The sequence below is a fragment of the Amphiprion ocellaris genome, chromosome 18 (assembly GCF_022539595.1).
Source record: "Amphiprion ocellaris isolate individual 3 ecotype Okinawa chromosome 18, ASM2253959v1, whole genome shotgun sequence".
Lineage (NCBI taxonomy): Eukaryota > Metazoa > Chordata > Actinopteri > Pomacentridae > Amphiprion > Amphiprion ocellaris.
In genome coordinates, this window is record NC_072783.1 from 19,613,846 (window position 1) to 19,635,691 (window position 21,846).

Below are 21,846 nucleotides of genomic sequence, written 5' to 3' on the forward strand. Positions count from 1 at the left end.
GAGAAAAGCAAAACGCGCACTTTATAAGCGCTTGTGTTCCGCTAGTCAAAATGATTGTCAGCCAAAGCCTGATTCTTATACCTACATCTCCCAGTTTATTCACGTCTACGGCTGCTTTTATGTTGGTCAAACAGTGTGAACGTGCAAATACACAACTTTTACGTCATTGGTAACAGATTCTTGTAATCAAATAATTGTGATGGGTTTTATATATGAAGCAAAGACTTGATATATATTTTTGCATGTATTCAACTGGCTGTAATCTTTGAGATATAAGTGAGTCCGATGTAGGACCTGCTGTCACTTTTTGGCACGTGGAAAAGGGGATTACTTACATTGAATTTGTCCTTTAACACTGTTTGACCAACTAAAACATATAAATGGGTTATAATCTAGAGGACAGAGCAGGTAAAATATGCACAGACATAGGGATAACTGTAAGAAGATCATTTCTTGGCCATTCAATCCAGATAAAAGCAGCTGTACATATGTAGAAAGTGGGAGGTGCAGCTTTAACAAGCATTTTTTGATACGTGACCACTTTTGGCGTTATATAGCTGTCAGACATCTACAGAAATATCTCACTGTACTGGAAGGCCACTGTCTTAAAAAGACATTTCAGTTCGCCTTGTCGTACATGAGTTAACCCACATCAATCAACAGTTTTAATCTCAAAGTGTGCAAATTGCAGATAATCACGTGTAAAATCACACAACAATTGTGAATTTACATACAGTACTATACAATAAGATACAATAAAATAATATAAATTGTAAATGAAGTAATAATGCAATGCAATAGCAATGTAATGTACAGAAATCTGGATTTTTACAAACAGCAATTCATTCTTTTACAGTATTTGACTGTAAAGTTATACAGTTTCACTGTATTTAAATCAGCAAAAAAATAAAAAATAAAGTACAGATTAAATACAGATGATATAAAGTAAAATCATATAAAAAATAGTGTTAATTTAAATGGCAACTATCAGTATTAATATATATATATACAATTTATATTATATAATGTCCACATTCAAAAAATACAGATAGTGTTTTGTTCTTGTACAATATCCGAATGTAAATTTAGTTTCACTATTTCAATTCAGCAAAAATATTGTTTTGTATTTCCCATTATTTTCACAGTTTTTACATGCTACAGCATTCTGTCGTGTTTTTTTGTTGTTGATTTTTTTTGTATTTTTTCATTCTATTTATGCGAGTTATTTTATAGTGCATATCCTATACGTGGTCCCGTCACGTTTTCTCGATTGTGTTTCTCAACTTCTCCGTGGTACGTGAACGCATCATTTTTGCGTTTGTCGTCATCAGGGGAAGCTTCACTGACGGTTTTGTGTTTTCAGTCAGATGCTGTGCACGAATGTATCTGTCCCAGTGGTAGGTAATAACACTGTCATTGTTGTGTTATATGTAGGTGGTGAGCGTGTACACGAGCTTTAATCTGAGGTTAAATCGTTGCTCTGTTTTAATATTTTGACCAGTATTTGTTCCCAGGAATCCAAGCTAACGTGACATGATTTCAGTGTATGCTAACGCTAGCTAACGTTAGCCTCTCCTTCCACTTGACTGAGTTAATGTGTGGTAGCTAACGTTACCATTTGGACTGAGCTTTGTTCTCTGCTTGAATGTGGATTTTCTGTCTCTCGGTCTGATAACTGGCACTGTAAAAAAAAAAAAAAAAAAGTAGGACAATTTTAGGTAATTGGCCTTCCCAGAAACATTATCTTTATTAAGTGCTTACAGTTATGTCTATAATCATTCTATAAAGCTGTCACCTTGATGGCTGTCACATTATAACCAATATCCTGTGCTTTTTTTCTCTCTCTTTTTCTTTCACAGAAGTGTCTGCCCTTTCCTCAGAGATGGAGTCTCAGAATTCAAACCTAACCTGCATCATATGCCTGGAACGTTTCCGCATCCCTGTCACCATCCCCTGCGGCCACACCTTCTGTAAAAACTGCATCACCATTCACTGGGACACCAAGAGCAAGTCTGACATCGGCCCTCAGTGCCCCATCTGCAACGAAGAGTTTCCCACCAGACCCATCCTCAAGCGAAACGTGTCTCTGTCGGTCCTGACTGAGGCTGCAAACAGCACCGGCCCCTCCTGCAGAGAGTCACTCATCAGGGGAAGTGAAGGGGCCCGAGCCATGCTGCTGTGTGATCGACATAAAAAGCCTCTGGTTTATTACTGCCGGCAGGACAAAATGTCTGTGTGCTGCGAATGTGGTATCTCAGAGTGTATGAACCATGAGAAGGTCTTGCTGGAAGCAGAAAGGGAAAATCAAGAGGTACGTTAACACGTTGCCACCACTTAACTGGGCTGATAATGGATTATCACTCCAGTTGAAGCGCTGTCCACTTTGATCCAGCATCAAATCATATATGAATGTGACTTTCTAAAGCCTCCTTACTCACTGTGATGTGTTTCCTTTACAGCTGCTGCTGGAAAGGAAGAGCAAGGAGGTGGGGAAACTCATTGAGGAAACACAGAAAAGCATGAATGACTTGGCCGAGAATATCAATCAAGCTAAGGTAAACACTCAGTTTAAGCCTATGTGAAAGTACTTGAAAGAATTCAAAGAAACAGTCTTTTCAGAAACATTATTTAAGGGATATTTATGGACTCACAAAACTGGCTTAGAATCTAAAGTGCTTCTAGTTGTTGCGAACAGCTACACTGCAAGGAATAATGAAAAGCTGGTAATTATAGGACTGTTCCCCCTGCACAACCCCACAAGACTGACAAACCTGCAGCTCACAATTAGACTTGATACATTTTGATTGGGTAAAGGCCAATTTGTGTTTTTTGTGTTCCTGTATCTGCAATGGTACATACATTTTGTCATCTTCAAAGATAAGGGTCCACCCAGACCCCTCTGTAGATGTCCACATGCAGCCCGTAATTTGTGACCGCTGACTGTACACACTCCAAACACAGAGACTGCATGCGTATTAGGAAAACAAATGGAGCTTAGAAGAAATGTTTGTTTAGAGGAGAGACTGCGAGGAGATTCTCCATCTTCTGCACCTTTGTAATTCACCATTTATAGAACTGTAGCTGAAGTAGGCCCTGCTGGACTTTGGAGGTGTTTTGATTTTTCCATCCAGCCGTCCATCATCTATACACCACTTAATCCTCATTAGGGTCGTAGGGGGCTGGAGTCTATCCCAGCTGACTTAGGGTGAAGGCACCCTGGACAGATCACCAGTCTGTCTCAGGCTTACATATAGAGACAAACAATCACACTCGTTTTCACACCTATGGACAATTTAGAGTTACCAATTAACCTCAGCATGTTTTTGGACTGTGGGAGGACCCGCACATACACAAAACACACACGTACACTGGGAGAGAACATGCAAACTCCATGCAGAAAGATCCTGGGAAAGCCGGGACGCAAACCAGGCATCTTCTAGCTGCAAAGTGACAGTGCTAACCACCAAGCCACTGTGCAGCCCTGTTTTTATTTGTGCGTACATGTTTTCCATCAACAGCACCCAAATACAGGAGGAAGCTATAAATTGTCTAGAAATCCTGTGCTATGTCCAACCACTGTTCTTGACATTACAACAGAATTATTACATTGGCATGGTGCTTCAGACCTAACTGTACCTGACTGTTGTAACTTGGAAAAGCTGCAAAGTCACTGTCCACGATAGCCCCGTGTATGTTTTTGTGTTTAATGTGAGGATCAGTGACCAGACTTCATTAGTAAGGGCTCTTCAGACTGCTTTCATCGCTCCTGTTCAGCTGTTCCCATCAGTCAGCTTTATTAGACCAAATAGACCTTCTTTGCATATCCGAACTGTTACTTCAAATGTAACTTTTGTGTGAGTTTTTATGAATGTACACTACCATTCAAAAGTTTGAGGTCACCCAGACAGTTTCATATTTTCCATAAAAACTCACACTTTTATCCATGTGTTAACATAATTGCACAAGAGTTTTCTTAATCATCAGTGAGTCTTTCAACACCATTAGCTAACACAATGTAGCATTAGAACACAGGAGTGATGGTTGCTGGAAATGTTCCTCTGTACCTCTATGGAGATATTCCATTAAAAATCAATCATTTCCAGCTACAATAGTCATTTACCACATTAACAATGTCTAGACCATATTTCTGACTAATTTAATCTTATCTTTGTTGAAAAAAATGCTTTTCTTTCAACAATAAGGACATTTATAAGTGACCCCAAACTTTTTGAACGGTAGTGTGTGGTGTTTATGTTTGTAACCTAAGACCATTTTTTGTCGTTAAATTTTTTGGGATCTTAAATCCTAATTGAGTTATTTTCCATCAACAGGTGACTCTTCAGCAGACTTCAACGTGGGTCAGTGTCAAATTCTCCGCCCTGATGAAAATCCTGGCTGACAAGCAGGAGGTGACAGAGCTCTTCATTAAGGCGCAGCAGGAGGCTGCCATCACAGAGGCCGAGGCACGGCTAGCTGAACTTGAAGAGCGATCCCAGATACTCAGAGAGAGCCAGGGCCAAATAGCAGCTCTACACAGCCTCTCGGATACAGAGCTCATCAGGGTAAGAACCTCTGTCTTCATTCTTTCAGTAGCTTAGCTTTCTTTGTTTGGAGTTTACACATTCCTGAAGGGAGAGCCAGACTCTGAGCTTTGAAGTGATCACACCCAAAGAGCCGAGGTACAGGTTACAGGAGCATTCTACTACTAGGTGGCAGCAGAAGCACTTAATTAACACTTCTGTAGGTTTAATTAAAGAAAATCACACTGCTTGCTGCTATGTGACACTAAACATTGTGTAACTTCTGTCCCATTAGAAACTGATCAGACTTTTCTTGCCTCAACTTTGAAACACATGACAATGCAGAAGGTCCACTTAAATAATCACCACTTAACCCCTTGACGCCTATTGTCGCAAATTCGCAACATACCACTTTCATTCAGACTGCAGCCAAGATAGCGTATCCATTCCCTCAATGCTAGTTTGTGCATATTCAGTACGTACCTCGGAACCTTTTGCAAGCACTGGTTTCTCATAGGACTGATTGGAGTGGGACCTAATTATTATATATCTGTTATTATTATGATATATCTGTTCTATGTGTAATAGATAAATTAACAATCTCCACTTATTTTACCATCAGCTGGAAAGCAAAAACACGCGAAAGTTTTTTTTTAAATTTAATTGTAAATAAATTCAGGCGTCAAGGGGTTAAATAGAAATTATTTAAATGGCCCTGGTGCCATGTCTTTCCTGTAAATCAAATGCAAGAATGCCAAGAGTATGTCTCATCAGTGCTGTGACAATTTACCCCTCTGAATTCCAAGCATTTTTTTCATCTTGTCACATTTTTACTCACTGTGGGCTCATTTTTTTTTTACTGCAATATAAAGTCCTGCACCTGTATGGATACAACACAGTAATGACTAGAGATAGAGAAAACCTGGAAAGTCTTTTCTGCATTGTAACAAACTTATATTGCCATAAATGATAAAATGTAAGAACAAAATTAAGTAGAATTTCTTTGATGATTTATTTAACAAAAATTGAAAAAAAATGGAAGTGTATACTGAAGGTGTTACTAATACTGGACAAATGGTGACTCTACATACTAGAATATCTTTCCATATGTGTCTCCTTTCTGCTCTGTCTCAACACAGCCTGCAGTTGTAGCTAAAAGTTTCCTGAATTTTTATTATGTGACTGTTGGTTGCAGTTGAGTGACCAGTGGCTTCACATTTGCCCCAAGGAGTGTAGTAATTTTTAGTTTTTTACAAAATCTGGTTAGTAGTTGTCTTAGTATTAATCTGGTAAGTGGGACATATAGAATAAAAGGATTTTGCTGAAATTTTGCTATTTTAAACTTAGATTTGGTTTGTTTTCCTTGTCACATGTTTACCTCAAGTGCAGTCAGAAACTTGAAAATCTGACTAATCTTTCTGAATTATTTTATTTTTAACTACCTAAACCTGCCGATAGATCGTAGTGTTCAGGATGTTAAAATAGTAAAATAAAAAAATACAAATTACAATGTCAGTTTCAAGGCTCAGTTAAAATAATCATGTGGATAATGGACAAGTGAGTAGATGCATTTTTTTAGTCAGGTAGAGCAAACATGAATGATAAGAGAGAATTAGAGAATTGTGTTGCACTGTAATGAAGCTTGGAAGCCAATAATCAAAAGCCCTGTGGCACACGAGACGCTGCTAGACATCTGTCCTGATATAATTTTAATTTGGGTACATGTCCCAACTGTCATTTGTGCTAACAGAGGCTGGAAGCTTTTAGAGAAAATGCTGTTTAACTAAACTTTTGGCTGAAGAGCAAAACATGTAATTATTTAAAAGGAGACACAGGCAGAAAGATATATCACCGCGCATCCTACACTCACCAGCTCAGGTGCACAAGCAATCAAACTGTCAAACTTCATGCACTTAACACAACACATCCCGTCAATGTAATACTGAACATTGTTGGTGCACATTGCAGATTTTCCTCATATTGTGTAAATGCCTTCGCTGAACTGTATTTGTCTTCACAGGAATCACTACATGTAGAAATCCCACGTTTCAAGGATATTCCCACAGAGGTAACACCAAACCTGCAGGATCGATTAAATGGTGTCACAGATGTCTTGTCCAGAGTCTCCAAACTGGTGTCTGAGGACCTGGAGAAAGCTGTGACCACCGCTGTTGGTCAGGACAAAGATGGTAACTAGAAAAGCAGTCAGAGAGCGCAGTACTCCACCAAGGCTGTTCATTTCCCCATGTGGCATTGTCAGAAATGCAGAATGTTTTTTTTTTTTTTTAAAGCAGCACTTGTTTATTAATTATTGATGATCAGAAATCTCAACAACAAAGAATGTGGTCATTTAATATAGATGTACCCACAAACAAAATGACCTTTTGCTGAGCAGAGGTGTGTGTTATGCATGTGTACGTTATGTATGGATACCGAATTGCGTGACCTAAATATGGAGCAGGCGGTGGAAATTGATGGGACTCAGAAACGCCCCCACAATTTAATTAATTGTTCCTTGTATCATTTCTGATGGGTAAGTCCCACTAAGTCCGCACCGGTCGATTTGTAGTAGAATCGCAATCATGTGATCATCAGTAGGCAGCTGGCGTAGTGTTCACTTGTTGTCATAGTTACAGTAACGCTGTGCTGCTATCTTGCAATGATACAGAAATCTTTAACAAATCCATGGATCCAGACTATAAACCGCATCACTGCCAAAGTCTAATCAATTGGTCCTTCTGTCATTTCTGACCTTCCCTGACAATTTCATTTAAATCCGTTAATCAATTTTTGGGTAATGTTGCTAACAGACAGACAGACAGACAGACCAACCAGCGTCAATCATCACATAACTCCGCCAAGTAACAGGCCCTCAGGAGTGATCCTTCTGTAGCCAGCTAGCTTCATTTGGCAGCAGTTTATCCCTTAGTGTTTGCTCCGTGTTCTCATGCTTGTTACTGGTCTCCAGGTTCTCCTCAGGATAAGAGGCCAATACTGGCTGTGGTTCCCAGTCCAGCTGCTCCGTGTCACCCTGGTGGGAAGGAGGGCCTCAGTGCTTGTAAGTCTTGCAAGACATTTTATTAATTAGGGCCTGTAATGTTCCTCTATTTTGTTAAATATTTAATTCGACATTTCCCTGTTCCTGCTTTGGTTTGTCTGATTCCTTCCTGCCTCCTTGCAGACCGATGCTCCCTGACCTTTGACCCTCGCACGGCCAATGGACACCTGTTTCTGTCGCTGGAGAATAGGAGGGCGGAGCATCTGACCTCAGGGCCACGCCCCGTCCCCGCCCATGAAGCCCGCTTCGATCACACCTGGCAGGTGCTCTGCTTTCAGGGCTTCACACACGGACAGCACTACTGGGAGCTGGAGGTATCCAAGCCCTGGGCCTACCTCGGGGTAAGACAGCATGTTGTGATCGTACTCTGGAAATGAGGTGGCTCATTAAAGCTCTGACATTCGCAAAAAGCCAATTTAAGTGTCTAGACCAGGGGTCACCAACCTTTTTGAATCTGAGAGCTACTTCAAGAGTACTGAGTAGTACGAAGGGCACTTTGTTTGATACAAACTTCCTCAATAGCAAACTTGCGCCATCATCTTTAAACAATAATAATAATGAAAATAATATGTAAAAAGACTGTCTGATCACATTTATGTTAATTATTCCTCCAATAATTATTAACAACGATTTCCACAACAATGACGGTAGGAAACACACACACACACACACACACACACACACACACATATATATGGGAATCTGTTCCAGTATTTAAAAGTCAGAGGTATCCCAGCTCTGAAACTTTGGTAAAGATCTTTCTTGGCAGTTTTGTATGAATCGGCATATTTGCAGCATTTTGTTCAAAATCACACCAGTTACATTTCTGTGCAAATTGTCACTTCTAACATTTTTAGGAAATCATTAACTGTCATCAAATCATGCTTCATTTGTGCAAACCACTACCTTTGTAACATTTTGCAACAATTCATGAACTCTGTCCCATGTTTGTACAAATTATCAGTTATGTAAGAAAAAAAATCAACTCTTTCACATTTTGAAATGAATCCTATCACATTAGTACTAATCACCAGCATTTTTTCACCAGCACTGCAACATTTTTAACAGATCATAACAACAAATCATTACATGTTTTCAGCTAATTATTTTTCACATTTTTGTGTAATGGCACGGTGTTTTGAATGACAACATGTTACCTCTTTCTTTGTCTGTAAATGTGTGTTAGTGGGAAGCCTGGCATTGCAGAGCTTATCATGTCTTACCTTTACCTTGCAGCTCACAGTTCAGATGGTTCAGTTTCCCAGTGATGTCCGTTAAAAATGCAAGGTCAAGAATCCACTCAGTGTCCTCAAGCAGCAAGGTGTCTTCCCCTTTGGATTGCATGAACTCTTTGATTTCGGCCAACAGTGACAAAAAACGCTGCAAAACTGGTCCCCTGCTGATCCATGGGGTTTCTGTGTGTAGTAACAGGTCGCCATGTTCAGCTGTAAGCTCCTCCAGCAGCACCTTCAATGTCCTGGTTGTTTGGCTTTGGAGCCATTTATGATCTTCACGACACGAGTCATCACATGATCAAATCCGGCCACTTTTGTACATACATATGTCCTGCTGGTGAATGCTGCAGTGGTAATGTAGGAATGTTGGGAAGTCTGGATCACCTCTGCATCGTACAATGAAGCCTGCATGGCGACCCGTCATGGAGGAGCCCCGTCAGTCGTCAATGAAACAAGCTTTTCTAATGGTACATTTTCTCCATGAAGAAACTTTTCGTTGCGTAGTAGATGTCAAAGCTGTCCGCAGGCTTTTCCTGTCCGTAGTGTGCATACAGTCTATGTGCGCTAGCAGGTGGCTAGTTAGCATGGAAGCTTCCACATTGTACCGCTTTGCCGACGCAATAGTCGCCCCGCAAATACGACACATACATTTATCTTTCACTGCCGTGAAAAAGAACTCTTCCTCCCAGTCATCGTGAAAATAGTGTTTTCTCTTTCCCTTCTCTGTCATGTTTTGGGGGTAAAAACCAAGTCTAGCTTCCCACCGTGTCTGCGCCCGGACGCTACAGCAGAGTGACGCGGTGGTTTGACATGCGCAGTGAACTTTGACTCGGACAAGGTCAAAATTCATTTACACCGAAGATTTTTTTTTTTTTTTTTAAATTATAATAAATATTGTAATTTAAAATCTGCATTAATGTAAGTATTTTTGATTTAAAAAGAACAGCAACTATATTTTTTTATAAGGAATTTCATGGTGACTAGTGTTATTTTTAGAACATGTTGCGGGCAACTCACATGGTCTCTGCGGGCAACCAGGCGCCCGCGGGCACCGTGTTGACAAAATGACGTCACCATCCTTTGACCAAAATGTAATCCTTGTAGAATTGTACACTAAAGCTGCCATTCATCACGGTACCCTTTTACAAAATTGTGTTGTTCACATTAATCACTCCAACCAAATTGTAGCTGTGCCTGCACAGATGGTCGTGTCGGTCTGTTGCTCACTCGCTCCAACACTTTGTCCAGATTGAAATGTGCCAACCACTGAATTTTTGTACAGGCGTTCATGATCCTAAGAGAAGCAACTCAGAGCTGTTGTTTCCTCTGCCCTTCCTCTTATCAGGTAACCTATGAGACCATCCCCAGGAAGGAGAAGGGCAAGAGGTGCATGGTGGGTATGAACGAACTGTCCTGGAGCCTGCAGCTGGATGAACATCAGCTCAGCGCCTGGCACAACGGCCGCAGGGAGACTCTGACCGGCCACTCGCAGCACAGCCGCATCGGCATGCTGCTGGACTACGAGGCCGGGACGCTCACCTACTACGGAGATGGGCAGACCAGGCTCCACGCCTTCCACTGTGCCTTCACCCAGGAGCTGTTTCCTGCCTGCTGGATAGGAGAGGGGGTCAGCATCACCCTGTGCTCCACATGAGGCGACTCACAGAGGAGGTGAAGAAAGGAGCCGAGTTATAGGAGGCACTACAGACCGTGGGCACAAGCTGACTCAACATAGAGGACCCCTTCCTAACCATTTAGCGGCTTTTTAAAGTCTTTTATTTCCTCTTTTACAACTGCCTTTCTTATGTTGTTTTAAGCAGAAGAACTGACTGCGATCGGCTTCTCCTTCCTCCAAAACCTGTCCCTTGGCGTCATATTCTTACTGACAACACAGCTAAGGAGACGGTTACTGCTCCTAAAGGGCCTTACAGTTCTAGTTCACACTGCTTCATTCTGGTTTGTTTTCTCTTTTAAAGTATGTAGAAATTCATTTTAGCGAAAAGTCAATTTTCACTACAATCTCACCTAGTCATGTCAGATCATTGTACTTTACACGAAATAGTTTTTTGCGTTGCGAGACAATAGGCACTTACTACAGGTGGTTGAGCTGACAGGCACATGACTCATCATGAAAAACACTGACTCATCAAGATCTACACACATGCTGGGCGAAGTATTGCTAATATCTGAGTGACCGCTCACAAACAAAAAACAAAGAGTTATTTTCTCCGGACTTACATAATGACACTTGTGCCATTCAATCAGTGAAAAATAAGTTACTCCTACCGACTGCTCCTGCGTTGTTTAAGCATTTTAGACAGATTTTGGAGTGGCACATGGGGTCTAACACACAGCCACAGCAGGCTGACAGTACACTGCAAACATGAGTACGTTTGCCAGATTGGACTGTGCCAGACCCCAGTTTACTCGAAATAAATATCCTCACAAGAAGCTGGATAGTAGTTTAGAAAGTCTTTTTCAAAGCAGCCACATGTGATAGCTTCATGTTTATCATACAAAATAAGTGGCATCAATCTGTTGAGCTTTCTAAGACGTCTTATGTTCTTTTACGATTTCTGCCAGAGCTTATGATCCCTCCCTCCCTTTGTTTACTCAGTGTGGTTCCTCTGATTTCCACATGGAAACACATGAAACGCCACACGGCCCACAAGTAGAAAGTCAAAGCGGCAAAGACAAAAGGGATATTTTTTTTTCAATGCTATGAAAAGCCACATTTGGCTATCCTCCTGGCCATGCTTGAATTTTAGAAATGAACGTTTCAAGTTCAATTATGCAGGCGAATTAAAAGCTAAAAATGATGCTCAAGTATGCCCAAACATCTCAATGCTTTCCAGATTTTAGCAGCTTTCATGCGTGTGCAGAACTCAGTCCACAGCCAGATGTGAGTCAGTGTGTCTTGTACGGAACAAGCCACTGCTCCAGTTGATGACTTGGCCCTGTTGAATCCTCCCACCTGTTGCACTACAAGTGATGTGGGTGAAGCTAAAATGCTGCTCATAACTACTGAGAATCCAGAACTGAAAATGGAGCAACATTTTGTCATTTTGGGATCTTATGAATGCACAAACAAACGGTCCTGACTAAATGTCAGGATAAACCTGTGATGCTGAGTGTTGTGCTGGAATCTGCTGTACTGTCCAGATGGTCTTAGCAGGTTTTTGGCTGCCTTTTTTCATTTTTTTGAAGATCATGAGTGCTTACAAATCATAGTCATGAACTTTGGTATGCTGAGGTACTTGAGGCTCAGGACATCATGCGTCAGTTTTTGGGAAACTACTGTGGATTTGCACAAGTTGAACAAAGGTGCATACGAGGACTACTGACTGACTGAGAAATGAAAAGCACATTTTCAGTCTTTTTTTTTTTGGGGCCTAATGGCGTTAAAAACAAATCATCACCCCTCCTGCTGACTCTGGAATACATTTATGTCAAATATGCTAATTCATTATTATCTGTTCAAAGTGGACATTTAATAGCCATCAATGTGTGACAGCAGCACTCTGTAGAAAAAAAGACAGACAGTTCTGTTCCACATGAATCATTTAATAAAATCCTATCCAATGCACACATGCATTAGTTGAGATCATGCTTTGTTTTCTTACTTGAGCCATTTTACATTAATTACTCAATAAATTAGTTTGAAATAAATACAGAGCTTTATTTTTATTTTACACACAGCCATAACAGAGCAAACAGGATCCCGATGCATAGCATTCTAAAAGTGCAAAGAATCAGCCACGGATGTGCCACAGATACAGTATATAGATTAATGACCACAGAGGAAGGAAGAATAGAGGCTCAGATACTGAGGTGCTCACATCAGATCGAAAGACAGACCTCAAACTGGAGAGTTCAGATCACAACCACAGAAAGTAAAAACGGTGAGAAACTCCTCTGATGGTTCTGTTTGTATCTTTACTGGTAGAAATGTACATTGGGAGAATGGAGGGTGCAGCAGGCTGGCGGTGAGTCTGACTGTGTGTTTTCTCAAACATTCAGGAGCATGACAAACAGTGAGTGACATCATTGGGTCTGCTCTTGCACATTATAAAGATAATCCGTCCTGGCTGATCGTCCCTGCAGGCCCCCCCTCGCTCTCTGCTCTAATCCAGGATCAGGGATTCACTCGACGCTGCTCTAATCTTCGTGGTCCTCTCGTCCATGAAGCAGACCAGACCACCCTGCAATCTGCTCTCCTTACAAAAGCTATTTATTCTTTAGGTTAGTGTTCTTGAGAAAATATCTCATTTTAAAAGTCTACATATTAAAAGCCTGTACACACAAATAATAGAAAAATAAAAGACTGCATTCAGCTCTTCTCAGACAGGTTAGCAAAGGAATTATTAGACTGAGTCAAGTTTAATACACAGTCATAGAAAATTGTAAATGAGCTTCACGGCGCTGCTGAATCTAAAGCTTAAGGTGGCGTATGATTCTTGGGACACTTGCAAGGCGAGAAATACTAAAATGGTTAGTCAGGTTACAGTTTTTGTCAAAAAGCCCCAAAATCCTGACCACTTTGGCCTCAACAATCTTCTCTCTGTCGCAGATTGCTACCATCAAGTAAAGGTGCTTCTGAAGAGAATGAAGCTGATTACAATATAAGAATAGTTACAAGGAATGCAGAGGGTATATAGACTGAGGCAGGAAAGCAGTGGAATGAGAAGACTTAAAGAGGATGAGTTGGAAGGGGACTAGGAAGACGAGAAGAGGGGATAATGTTAAAAAAAAAGAATACTTTGTCCTCCTGATGCCCAGTTAATGGATGAGAAACGAGGTGGTCCAGTAGGATGGAGGATACAGGAGAACAAGGGGAAGGAAGCGGGATTAAGCAGGTCTACTGGTTCTTCTTGTCTTCTGGAGGAGAGTAGGGAGGAGGCTTGTCCTGCAGAGAGAGAAGAGACATGTTTGAGTCAACAGTGCTGTACAGTAATCTGTTCTGAACATTCAAAAGACCTTTTTAGAAAGACATTATATAGATGTATTAGTGTAAATTCTTACACGGGCACAATAGCCTATCAGCACCCTCACCAACAACACAGCATGTGTGACATTGCTTGCTGTGATTGGCTGAACCTGAAAAAGGCAATCTATCTAGAGGCAAATCAAATAAATGCTGCCTTTCATCGAACTGAAATGGCTCTTATATCCAGTGGAGAGCTGCAACAATTGCTTCTTTCCATTATCATTAATGTTCTGGTTAGTTTGTTAGTTTTTCTAATAACAATTAAAATGTGAGATAATAATGGAACTAGCCTCTCGGGGAGCCCAAAGTGATGTCTTCAAATTGCCCTTATATTTGAACAAAAGTCCAAAACGCAAACGTATTAAATTTATTGTCAAATATGAAATGGAAGAGAATAAAATCTTTATGTCCAGGAGGTTGAAACCTGCCAATTAAAAAAAAAAAAAAAAAAAAAAAAAAAAAACACTGATATACCCGATTGATTACCAAAAGGGTTGCAGAACAATTTCCCATCCATTAACTAAGTGACTTCACATACCTGCATAAATTTAGACGTTTTTGCACATCATGCAAATAAACTGCTCTAAAAGTCTCTCACTATTTACAGTCCATCCTAAATTAATCAGTTCTATAATTTTTTGCACACAGCAAAGGCAATGAGTCTGTGTTATGAGTCTTTTCCTGTTACTTTTGGCCATTTGCTAAAAATAAATAAATAAATAAATAAAAATGAATAAATAAAAAATCTATAATGCTTGAAAATGAAGCTCCAATTAACAAAACTGGGTTTTTTTTGTTGTTTTTAAAAAAAAAAAAAAAAAAAAAAGCCTTTGTACAATAGAGACATGGTGGGAGCTTACCTGTGGCAGGTACACATGTGTAGGAGGCAGTGTAGCACAGCTGGCACTTGCTGCTGCCTCGGCTGCTTTGGCCTCCGCTGGAAAAGAAAGTGAGAGACGGGGGCGTTAATTAAATATGGGCCTCGCTGTTAATCCCTAGGATATATGAGACAAACAGGACTAATCAAACTGGAGGTTCGATGGTTGGTGGTGCAGTGAGGAGGGAAGAGGGGATGGAGGCAAAATGAGGCATGAGAGTGAAGGAGCACAGCAGAGGAGGCAGCAGTACCAGATACAAACAAAGGCATCATTCTGTTACAGCAAGGAGTGACAGAAGCTATTTCACAACTTCTGTCAGCTTGTTTTTTTTTTTTGTTTTTGTTTTTTTTTTTAAAGCTGAAGATTTGTTCTATGGTTGAAATCAGTTTCGCGATGACAACAAAAACTAGCCCCCCAAACATCTTAACTTTAAGTGAACTTCACAGTTTTTTTCCAACGTTTTCAACCCAAAAAGCCCCACAATTAGTGTGAGCGTATACTGATAAATAGTCATTACTCCGCCAAGGAACAGCGGAGTTATGTGACAATCGGCATGCGTCTGTTTGTCTGTCTGTCAGTCAGCAACATTACTCAGAAATGGACTAACAGATTTGAATGAAATTTCAGGGAAGTTCAGAAATGACACAAGGACCAAGTGATTAGATTTTGGCAGTGATGCAGGTTATAGTCTGGATCCACGGATTTGTTAAAGATTTCTGTATCATTGCGAGATAGCGGCACGGCGTCACTGTAACTATGACAACAAGTGAACACTACGTCACATGATTGCTGCAGACTTATCCGTCTGAAATGATGCAAGGAATAATTGATTAAATTATGGGGGTGTTTCAGAGTCCCATCAATTCCCGCCGCCTGCTACATATTTAGGTCACGTGATTGGGTATCCATACATAACACACACATGCATAATACACGCCTGTGCTCAGAGCAAGGTCATTTTGTTTGTAGGTACATCTATATTAAATGGACACATTCTATAGTGCCGTGATTTCTGCCACGAATTATTTCAAGATTTCAGCCGTCGGAAATGATACGACTGAGCAGCCTTGGCGGAGTACTACGCTCTCTGAGTGCTTTTCTTGTTTAAACGTAAGTTCATTCCATATAAATTATTGGCTTCTTTTGCATTCTGGGACAAGCAAATAACTGATCCTCTTTGGAACAGATACAGATAAACGAACACCACCACTAAGAAAATTAACTTCTTCAAATCATTATTTCTTCTGTGGAAAATTAAGTACACCTTTGGCATCAGAGGCTAGCATGGCCCCATTAACAGAAATAACTTCCTGTAGGTATTTTTGCATAATTGTCCCAGAGTCTCTGATACTAGCTTGCTGAAACGTTTCAGCTGCAAGATGTTTGAGGGTTTCCCTGCATGTATTGCCCACTTCAAATCCCCCCACAACATTTCAATGTGATTCAAATCTTGGCTTTATCTTTGCCATCCCATAACCTTCCATTTCCTCTTTTCAGCAGCTCCTTGGAAGATCTGTTGTGTGCTTAGCTTTCTTTGATATGATGCAGAATTCATTGTTGAGTCAGTAATTTCAAACTGCTCGTGGCCTGAGGCAGTGAACTGAAGCAACTCTAAACATTTCCACCATTGTGCAGCTCAGCTGGTTTAAGGTTCTTGGGTCAGCACCAAATCTGTTCCTTAAGTCTAATGCTTCTGTGATCAAACAGCTCTGTCTTTGATTCATCTGCCCAGAGCTCATTATTCCAAAAACCCTGCCCCTTTGCCTGTACATTGGCAAACTGTAGTTTAACTCTACGCTCTAGCTTTTTCCTGGCATGTTTATTTCAGGTCAAATTTGTGCAAAATCTTTGGGATTGTAGATGCAGCACTTTGACACAAACAGCTGCAAAGCTGCAGATGTTGTTTTGAATCTTTGGGTTTGTTGGAGATTTCATTTTGGTTGTCGGTAGAAATCTAAGTCACTTGTAGATGATTTTCTTTACAGTGGAACGATTAATTTCAAATAATTTAGAGATCTTTTTACAGCCTCTGCCAGACTCTTAGGCATCACCAACCTTCTTTCTGAAGGCTGTAGAAAGCTCTAGATCTTGGCATAAGGACACACACACTTCAATAACTATGAGAACAGCAGATGTCACAGGTTTAAAAAAGGCAGATTCCACCAGTCACTCCCTCAGGAGGTTCTAAACATTTGCAGCGAATATGAAATCCCTGATTTCATATTCAAAGAGATCAAAAGCCAACAACCAAGCTAAGATATTTCCATGAGAACAGACTGTACTTTTCATTAGACAAAACATGTCTAAAGCAGAAAAAGAACTCCAATGACTAATTTTCTTAGTTTTCTATTCTAGTTTGGTTGGAGCTGTTCAATTGAAGGACAAAATTATTAAAACACTGTAAGATAATGTCATGATGATACCATTAAAACACAACAACTAATGAAATAGACTTTTTTCACAGCAGGCATTTGACCTGTTATTGTAGGAAAACACAGGTCTACTTCAACATTTTACTATTTAATTATGGCTGCATTCAGTTTACTCAAGGTTCTGCTATTGTCCATGCTGGTTAACTGCAACGGCTGCCTGAAACTCTTGATGGAGCAAAGCGTTCTATAATGTTTTTAATTACACTTGTACATATTCTGCCATAGTAAGTTGGAACATCTGCTGTTAGAAAGGGGAAACTGGGATCAAATAAAGCAAGGTGCAGTATGTAGTTGTATTAATTCTTTGGAAAGAAAGAATCTGTTAGGAAAATGTCTGGAAAAAAATAGTAAGTTCCAAAATACTTGAAAACATAATACAGAATATTTAAGTTGCACCTAGAGTGACTAGTGGCTATCATCAGCTAGCTGAAATCAGTCTCTCTGCTGCAGAGACTCACCTGCTGCTGAGGAGGGGAGGTCTGGGTCATGTGGGGGCTGCTGGCCCAGAGGAGCAGAATAAGGAGGTGGAGGTATGTAGCCAGCAGAGGCATCAAATGCTGGAGGACTGGGGTAGAAGCCACCTGGTTTCAGGAGCAGAGAGTTGCAAATGAGACAGGCAGCTATAAATGATGTCAGGACACATGAAGGAGGTTTCCACATGAAGTTAAAGTGATGATACAATAACAGTGGTGTTTACTACAGCTCCTACCTGGAGGAGGGGGGTTTGGGTAGGAGTAGCCGGGTGGAGGTCCTGCAGGGTACATTCCATTGGCAGGGGGAGGAGGGTAAGCGTAGGCGCCGTTAGCCATGTAGGGGCATCCACCGAAGCCAGGAGTCACAGGCTGACCTCTGGATGCTAATATAAAGAAACAATGGAGGAAATTCAGTTTGAAATGTCTGTAAAATAACATAAATTTGATGTTTTTGATAGTGTTGCTCCGTTACTGTACCCTGAGCTGCAACCTGCAGCATGTACTGGCCAAACTCTATGGCTCCTCCAGCAGCAAAGACAAGCTTGAATGTAGCAGTGCCTTCCCAACCACCTGTAACAGACATGACATGTAGTTACTGAAAGATACGGAGTCCTGCATGTTAATGCACCAATTCAGCCTAAATTACACATGTGACATTATGTTAGAGATGTTATGATGATTGTTAACTATTTCCATCTTTTTTCCCTCTATTCTTACTGAGAATGCAATGCCAGTCCCAAAATTATTCATAGCCATTCTCTGTAGCCAATTACAAACCCTTTATTTGCCATCAGCTCACTGAAACAGTTCTTACAATGGCCAACAGTCTCTCTCCATGTCTCCACTGGGATTTTTGTCCATCTCCAGGTTTTTGAGGTTCAAGGCTTTCCTGTCATCTCTCTGGTCTTCAGTTTCTCCACAGATTCTGGATGGATTCAGGTCTGGATTTGGGTAGATCCCAATTCATACCGTTTTCTGTTAACCATTTTTTCACCACTCTGGCACCATGTTTCAGATCACTGTGTTGTTGGAAGGTCCAGTGCTGCCCAAGGCCAAGTTTTTCCACAGACGTATGATGTTTTTCTCTGTTAGCGTCAATTTTAACTCCGTCTTGCCCTTTGAAATTTTTCACAGCTTGCGACTGCTTTTACTTGTTGATGACGTTCTGCACTGTGGCCACTGGCACTTGAAAACACCCGGATAAGGCTTTATTGCCTTTCTCTGTCTTGTGAGCAGCCACAATGATCTTTCACTGATGAACCCTGATAGCACTTTGGTTTTAGTCATAACTTGCAATTGACAAGTAAATAACTACAGAACTACTGCATCAGCTGCTCTCAGTTTCTAGAACATGGCAAAAATTACCAGAGACATTTGGAATGGTATAGAAGCTGTATTTACTCAAAAATGTGCAAGAATTTCAAAGGGTATGAATATATTCTGGCATGGCATTTATGGTGAAAAATATATTTCAAAAGAACACATAGAGATAGTTAAGATTTATCAATTACAAATAGCCAGAAAGAGCCAATTGGTAAAAAAAAAAAAAAAACACCTCATTATAAATTGAAATTTAATGCCTAACTATACTTGAACGCATAGATATACCTACCTCCAGGTTCTGCGTTGACAGTGCCCTTGATGTAATTGGCCCCCAGAACAGGTTGTTTGACCTCACAGCCCTTCATCAGGTAGAAGGGCATCATAAAAGACTGCAGAGCATCCCGCCCTTTAGCCAGAAAGATCACCTGGGAGAAAACAACAGCAGCTAGCATCGTATAAACACTCACTTAAACTCAAAGAACAACTTCAACTGTCCACACGAACCTCAAAGACTTAAATCTAAACCTAATAGAGTCAATAAGTGGAAAAGTTGAGTGCTGCAGGTTGTTGTGCACTTGGCTGTGGGGGCATTATGTCAACATGAGGCTGGTACCCACCCTGTATGGAGTCAGGTAGATGCTGCCCTTCTTGCTCTTTCTGAAGGCTTCAGGCAGGCTGTCCACATCACAGAAAACCAGCTCCACGTTGTCATAGTTCATCAACACACTAAGGACAGAAAGACACACGATGTTACATCTACTTGATCGCAGAAGACACATTTGTTAGGAGGAACAACAAAAATGTGACATTACATTATGTTTACAATGTACATTAGACTTTTTTTTTTTTTTACAGAGGTTTTGTTTGCTTAATAATAGCTCAAGTCCCACTTTTATAATCTTTGCCTAAACAGCTTAAAAAATGAGATCATTGGGATATTGTGCAACTGTCCAGTTACCAAACATGGCTCATCAGTTGCTCTCAGTAAACAGTAAAAGGATTAGGCTTACATGCCATCTAGTGTCAGGGCTTACTCCAGGTACTAGGTTAGCTGTAATGGGTTTACCATTTCGAGAAGAATCTGTCAGTGATGTACACCCATTTGAACTGTGGTGACTTGCTGTGGTTGCAACAAAACAAAACAAAGCTTTGATAGCAGGCCAGAGTGCAGATGGTGAAGGCTGTAGGCTATGCAGCAGCACTGCTCTGTAAGGAATGCTATGCTACTGTTACCATGAGTCTAAATGACGTTGTATTGTCGATACGTTTGAGTGAAAGTAACATTTAGAATATTTATGTAAGCAGACGTGAAGCCTGCAGTGGTGATATAACAGGCTGAAGGCCATATTTGGGCTACGACCCGGTTCTGGAGAAAACGACGCGATGTTCATTAAGAAACATGGCGTTACAACAATTAATGTAGCCCTGCTCGTCAGCCAGCGTTTAGGTGCATGTTGGGTGTCGTCATGCTCTCATTAGGAGCCACCCTTTAATTCGGCTTATACGACAGATATTACATTTGTTAAAAAAAATATTCTAGTCGAAAAAAATTAAACTCTAACGACCGTGGAAAGCCATCTCCCCTTATTTTTGTCAGATAAAGCTAGCAGGCGCTTAAAGTTCTGATTCAATGGAATTAGTTTACGACTGTGTGTGTACAAGCCTGGTTAGAAATGTAGAATTAGCAGTGCTGCTGTGTAAAGTATGAATTATCACAGACACATTACTGTTAAATGAGCGTGGCGCTCCGTTCCCCCGCGAGGACAGAGTCTAACTTGTTAACGGACACCGCTAGCTAAGCGCTAACGTTACCTCTCACTGTTGTTGATGATGACTCCGCCGGACTCCGAGTGGTTCTGGTTCAGAGTCATGTCCTCGGGCCTCCACACGCTCTCACGGCGGAACAGACGACTAAATAGTGACTTCGTCTACCAGAAATCGTGTCTTCGGGCCTGTCAGCAGCCTCTGTGGTCTCTCCCTCGGCTGATAGCGGTTGTTGTGATGAAGCTCTGCTGCACCTGCTCTTCCGCCATGCGTGGGAAACGCCCACGAGGTGACGTCACATAGCCTACAAACGTCTGTATGTTTATTTAATGTTGAAAATTATTGTGATGTTTATTACAAACAGACATATTGAAAACAAAATAGTCATTTGACTCTGAATAAATTATATTCAGCAATGTGTAATTTACGTTATATAGTCAGAGAAGTTTCTACTGGCTCTACAGTGGTGAAACTAAGTAAATTTACTCAAGTGCAGTACTTAAATACTATTTTGATGTAGTTGTGTTTTTCTTGAGTATGTTCATTTTATGCTACTTTCTACTTCTACTATGCTGTAAAAAATACATGGGTCATTCCATCTCAAACCATCACATTTTTAGATCAATCTGTGCTCGGCCATCCCTGAGTTGGAATTTTTATTTCATAAAATCTGGACATTTATAAAGATGTTAATTACATTTTATCCTGATATATCAACAAGCAAAAAAAAAAAATCAAAAATTTAAAAATACAAATATCAGGCAATCCACTTTTATCAATTTTTTTTCACACATTGGAATCTGAGGCTATGTTTGAATGATAATATCTTAGGAACTGTTTTTATTCAAGTTTCTTTATTTATTTATTTATTTTACTGATTTATTGCTGTCATCATGCCATATCATTGATTTAGTCATTGCATTATTGGACAAGTAGATCAAATATGATAAATTAAAATAAGAATTTAAAAACATTTAAAGTAAGTTTTAAAAGTATTTTATATTAAAAAGTATTCTATATGTTATGTTTTGTATTATTGTTACATGCAGCTACATATGGTTATAAAAATATCACTAGCTGACTTCTGCATTATCAATTTTTGTTAATGTTTTCTTAAAGAATTCACGAGGCAAACTTTACTATACCAACTCCATGATACATGTAAGATAATAGGCT

At 40.3% G+C, this 21,846-nt stretch overlaps 2 protein-coding genes across 3 annotated transcripts; one reads left to right on the forward strand and one right to left on the reverse strand.

Annotated features, from left to right (window-relative positions):
• Window positions 1-1,315: 1,315 nt before the first annotated feature.
• trim65 (tripartite motif containing 65) lies at window positions 1,316-12,399 on the forward strand. 2 transcript variants are annotated; one of them, XM_023273402.3, is made up of 8 exons: window positions 1,316-1,397; window positions 1,860-2,311; window positions 2,460-2,555; window positions 4,332-4,562; window positions 6,541-6,709; window positions 7,489-7,578; window positions 7,702-7,919; window positions 10,159-12,399. In XM_023273402.3, exons 2-8 carry the CDS (start codon window positions 1,883-1,885, stop codon window positions 10,465-10,467), a joined length of 1,542 nt encoding a protein of 513 aa, XP_023129170.1. In that variant the 5' UTR covers window positions 1,316-1,397; window positions 1,860-1,882; the 3' UTR covers window positions 10,468-12,399. The 2 variants fall into 2 exon arrangements, with proteins under 2 accessions (XP_023129170.1, XP_054860713.1); XM_055004738.1 differs by having other exon boundaries at window positions 1,331-1,401.
• On the reverse strand, window positions 12,357-20,955 carry wbp2 (WW domain binding protein 2). Its single transcript, XM_023273403.3, has 8 exons — window positions 20,719-20,955; window positions 19,524-19,632; window positions 19,196-19,331; window positions 18,061-18,153; window positions 17,820-17,966; window positions 17,569-17,691; window positions 14,661-14,737; window positions 12,357-13,719 (listed from the first exon to the last, which is right to left on the reverse strand). Exons 1-8 carry the CDS (start codon window positions 20,775-20,777, stop codon window positions 13,672-13,674), a joined length of 792 nt encoding a protein of 263 aa, XP_023129171.2. The 5' UTR covers window positions 20,778-20,955; the 3' UTR covers window positions 12,357-13,671.
• Between the last annotated feature and the right edge of the window lie 891 nt (window positions 20,956-21,846).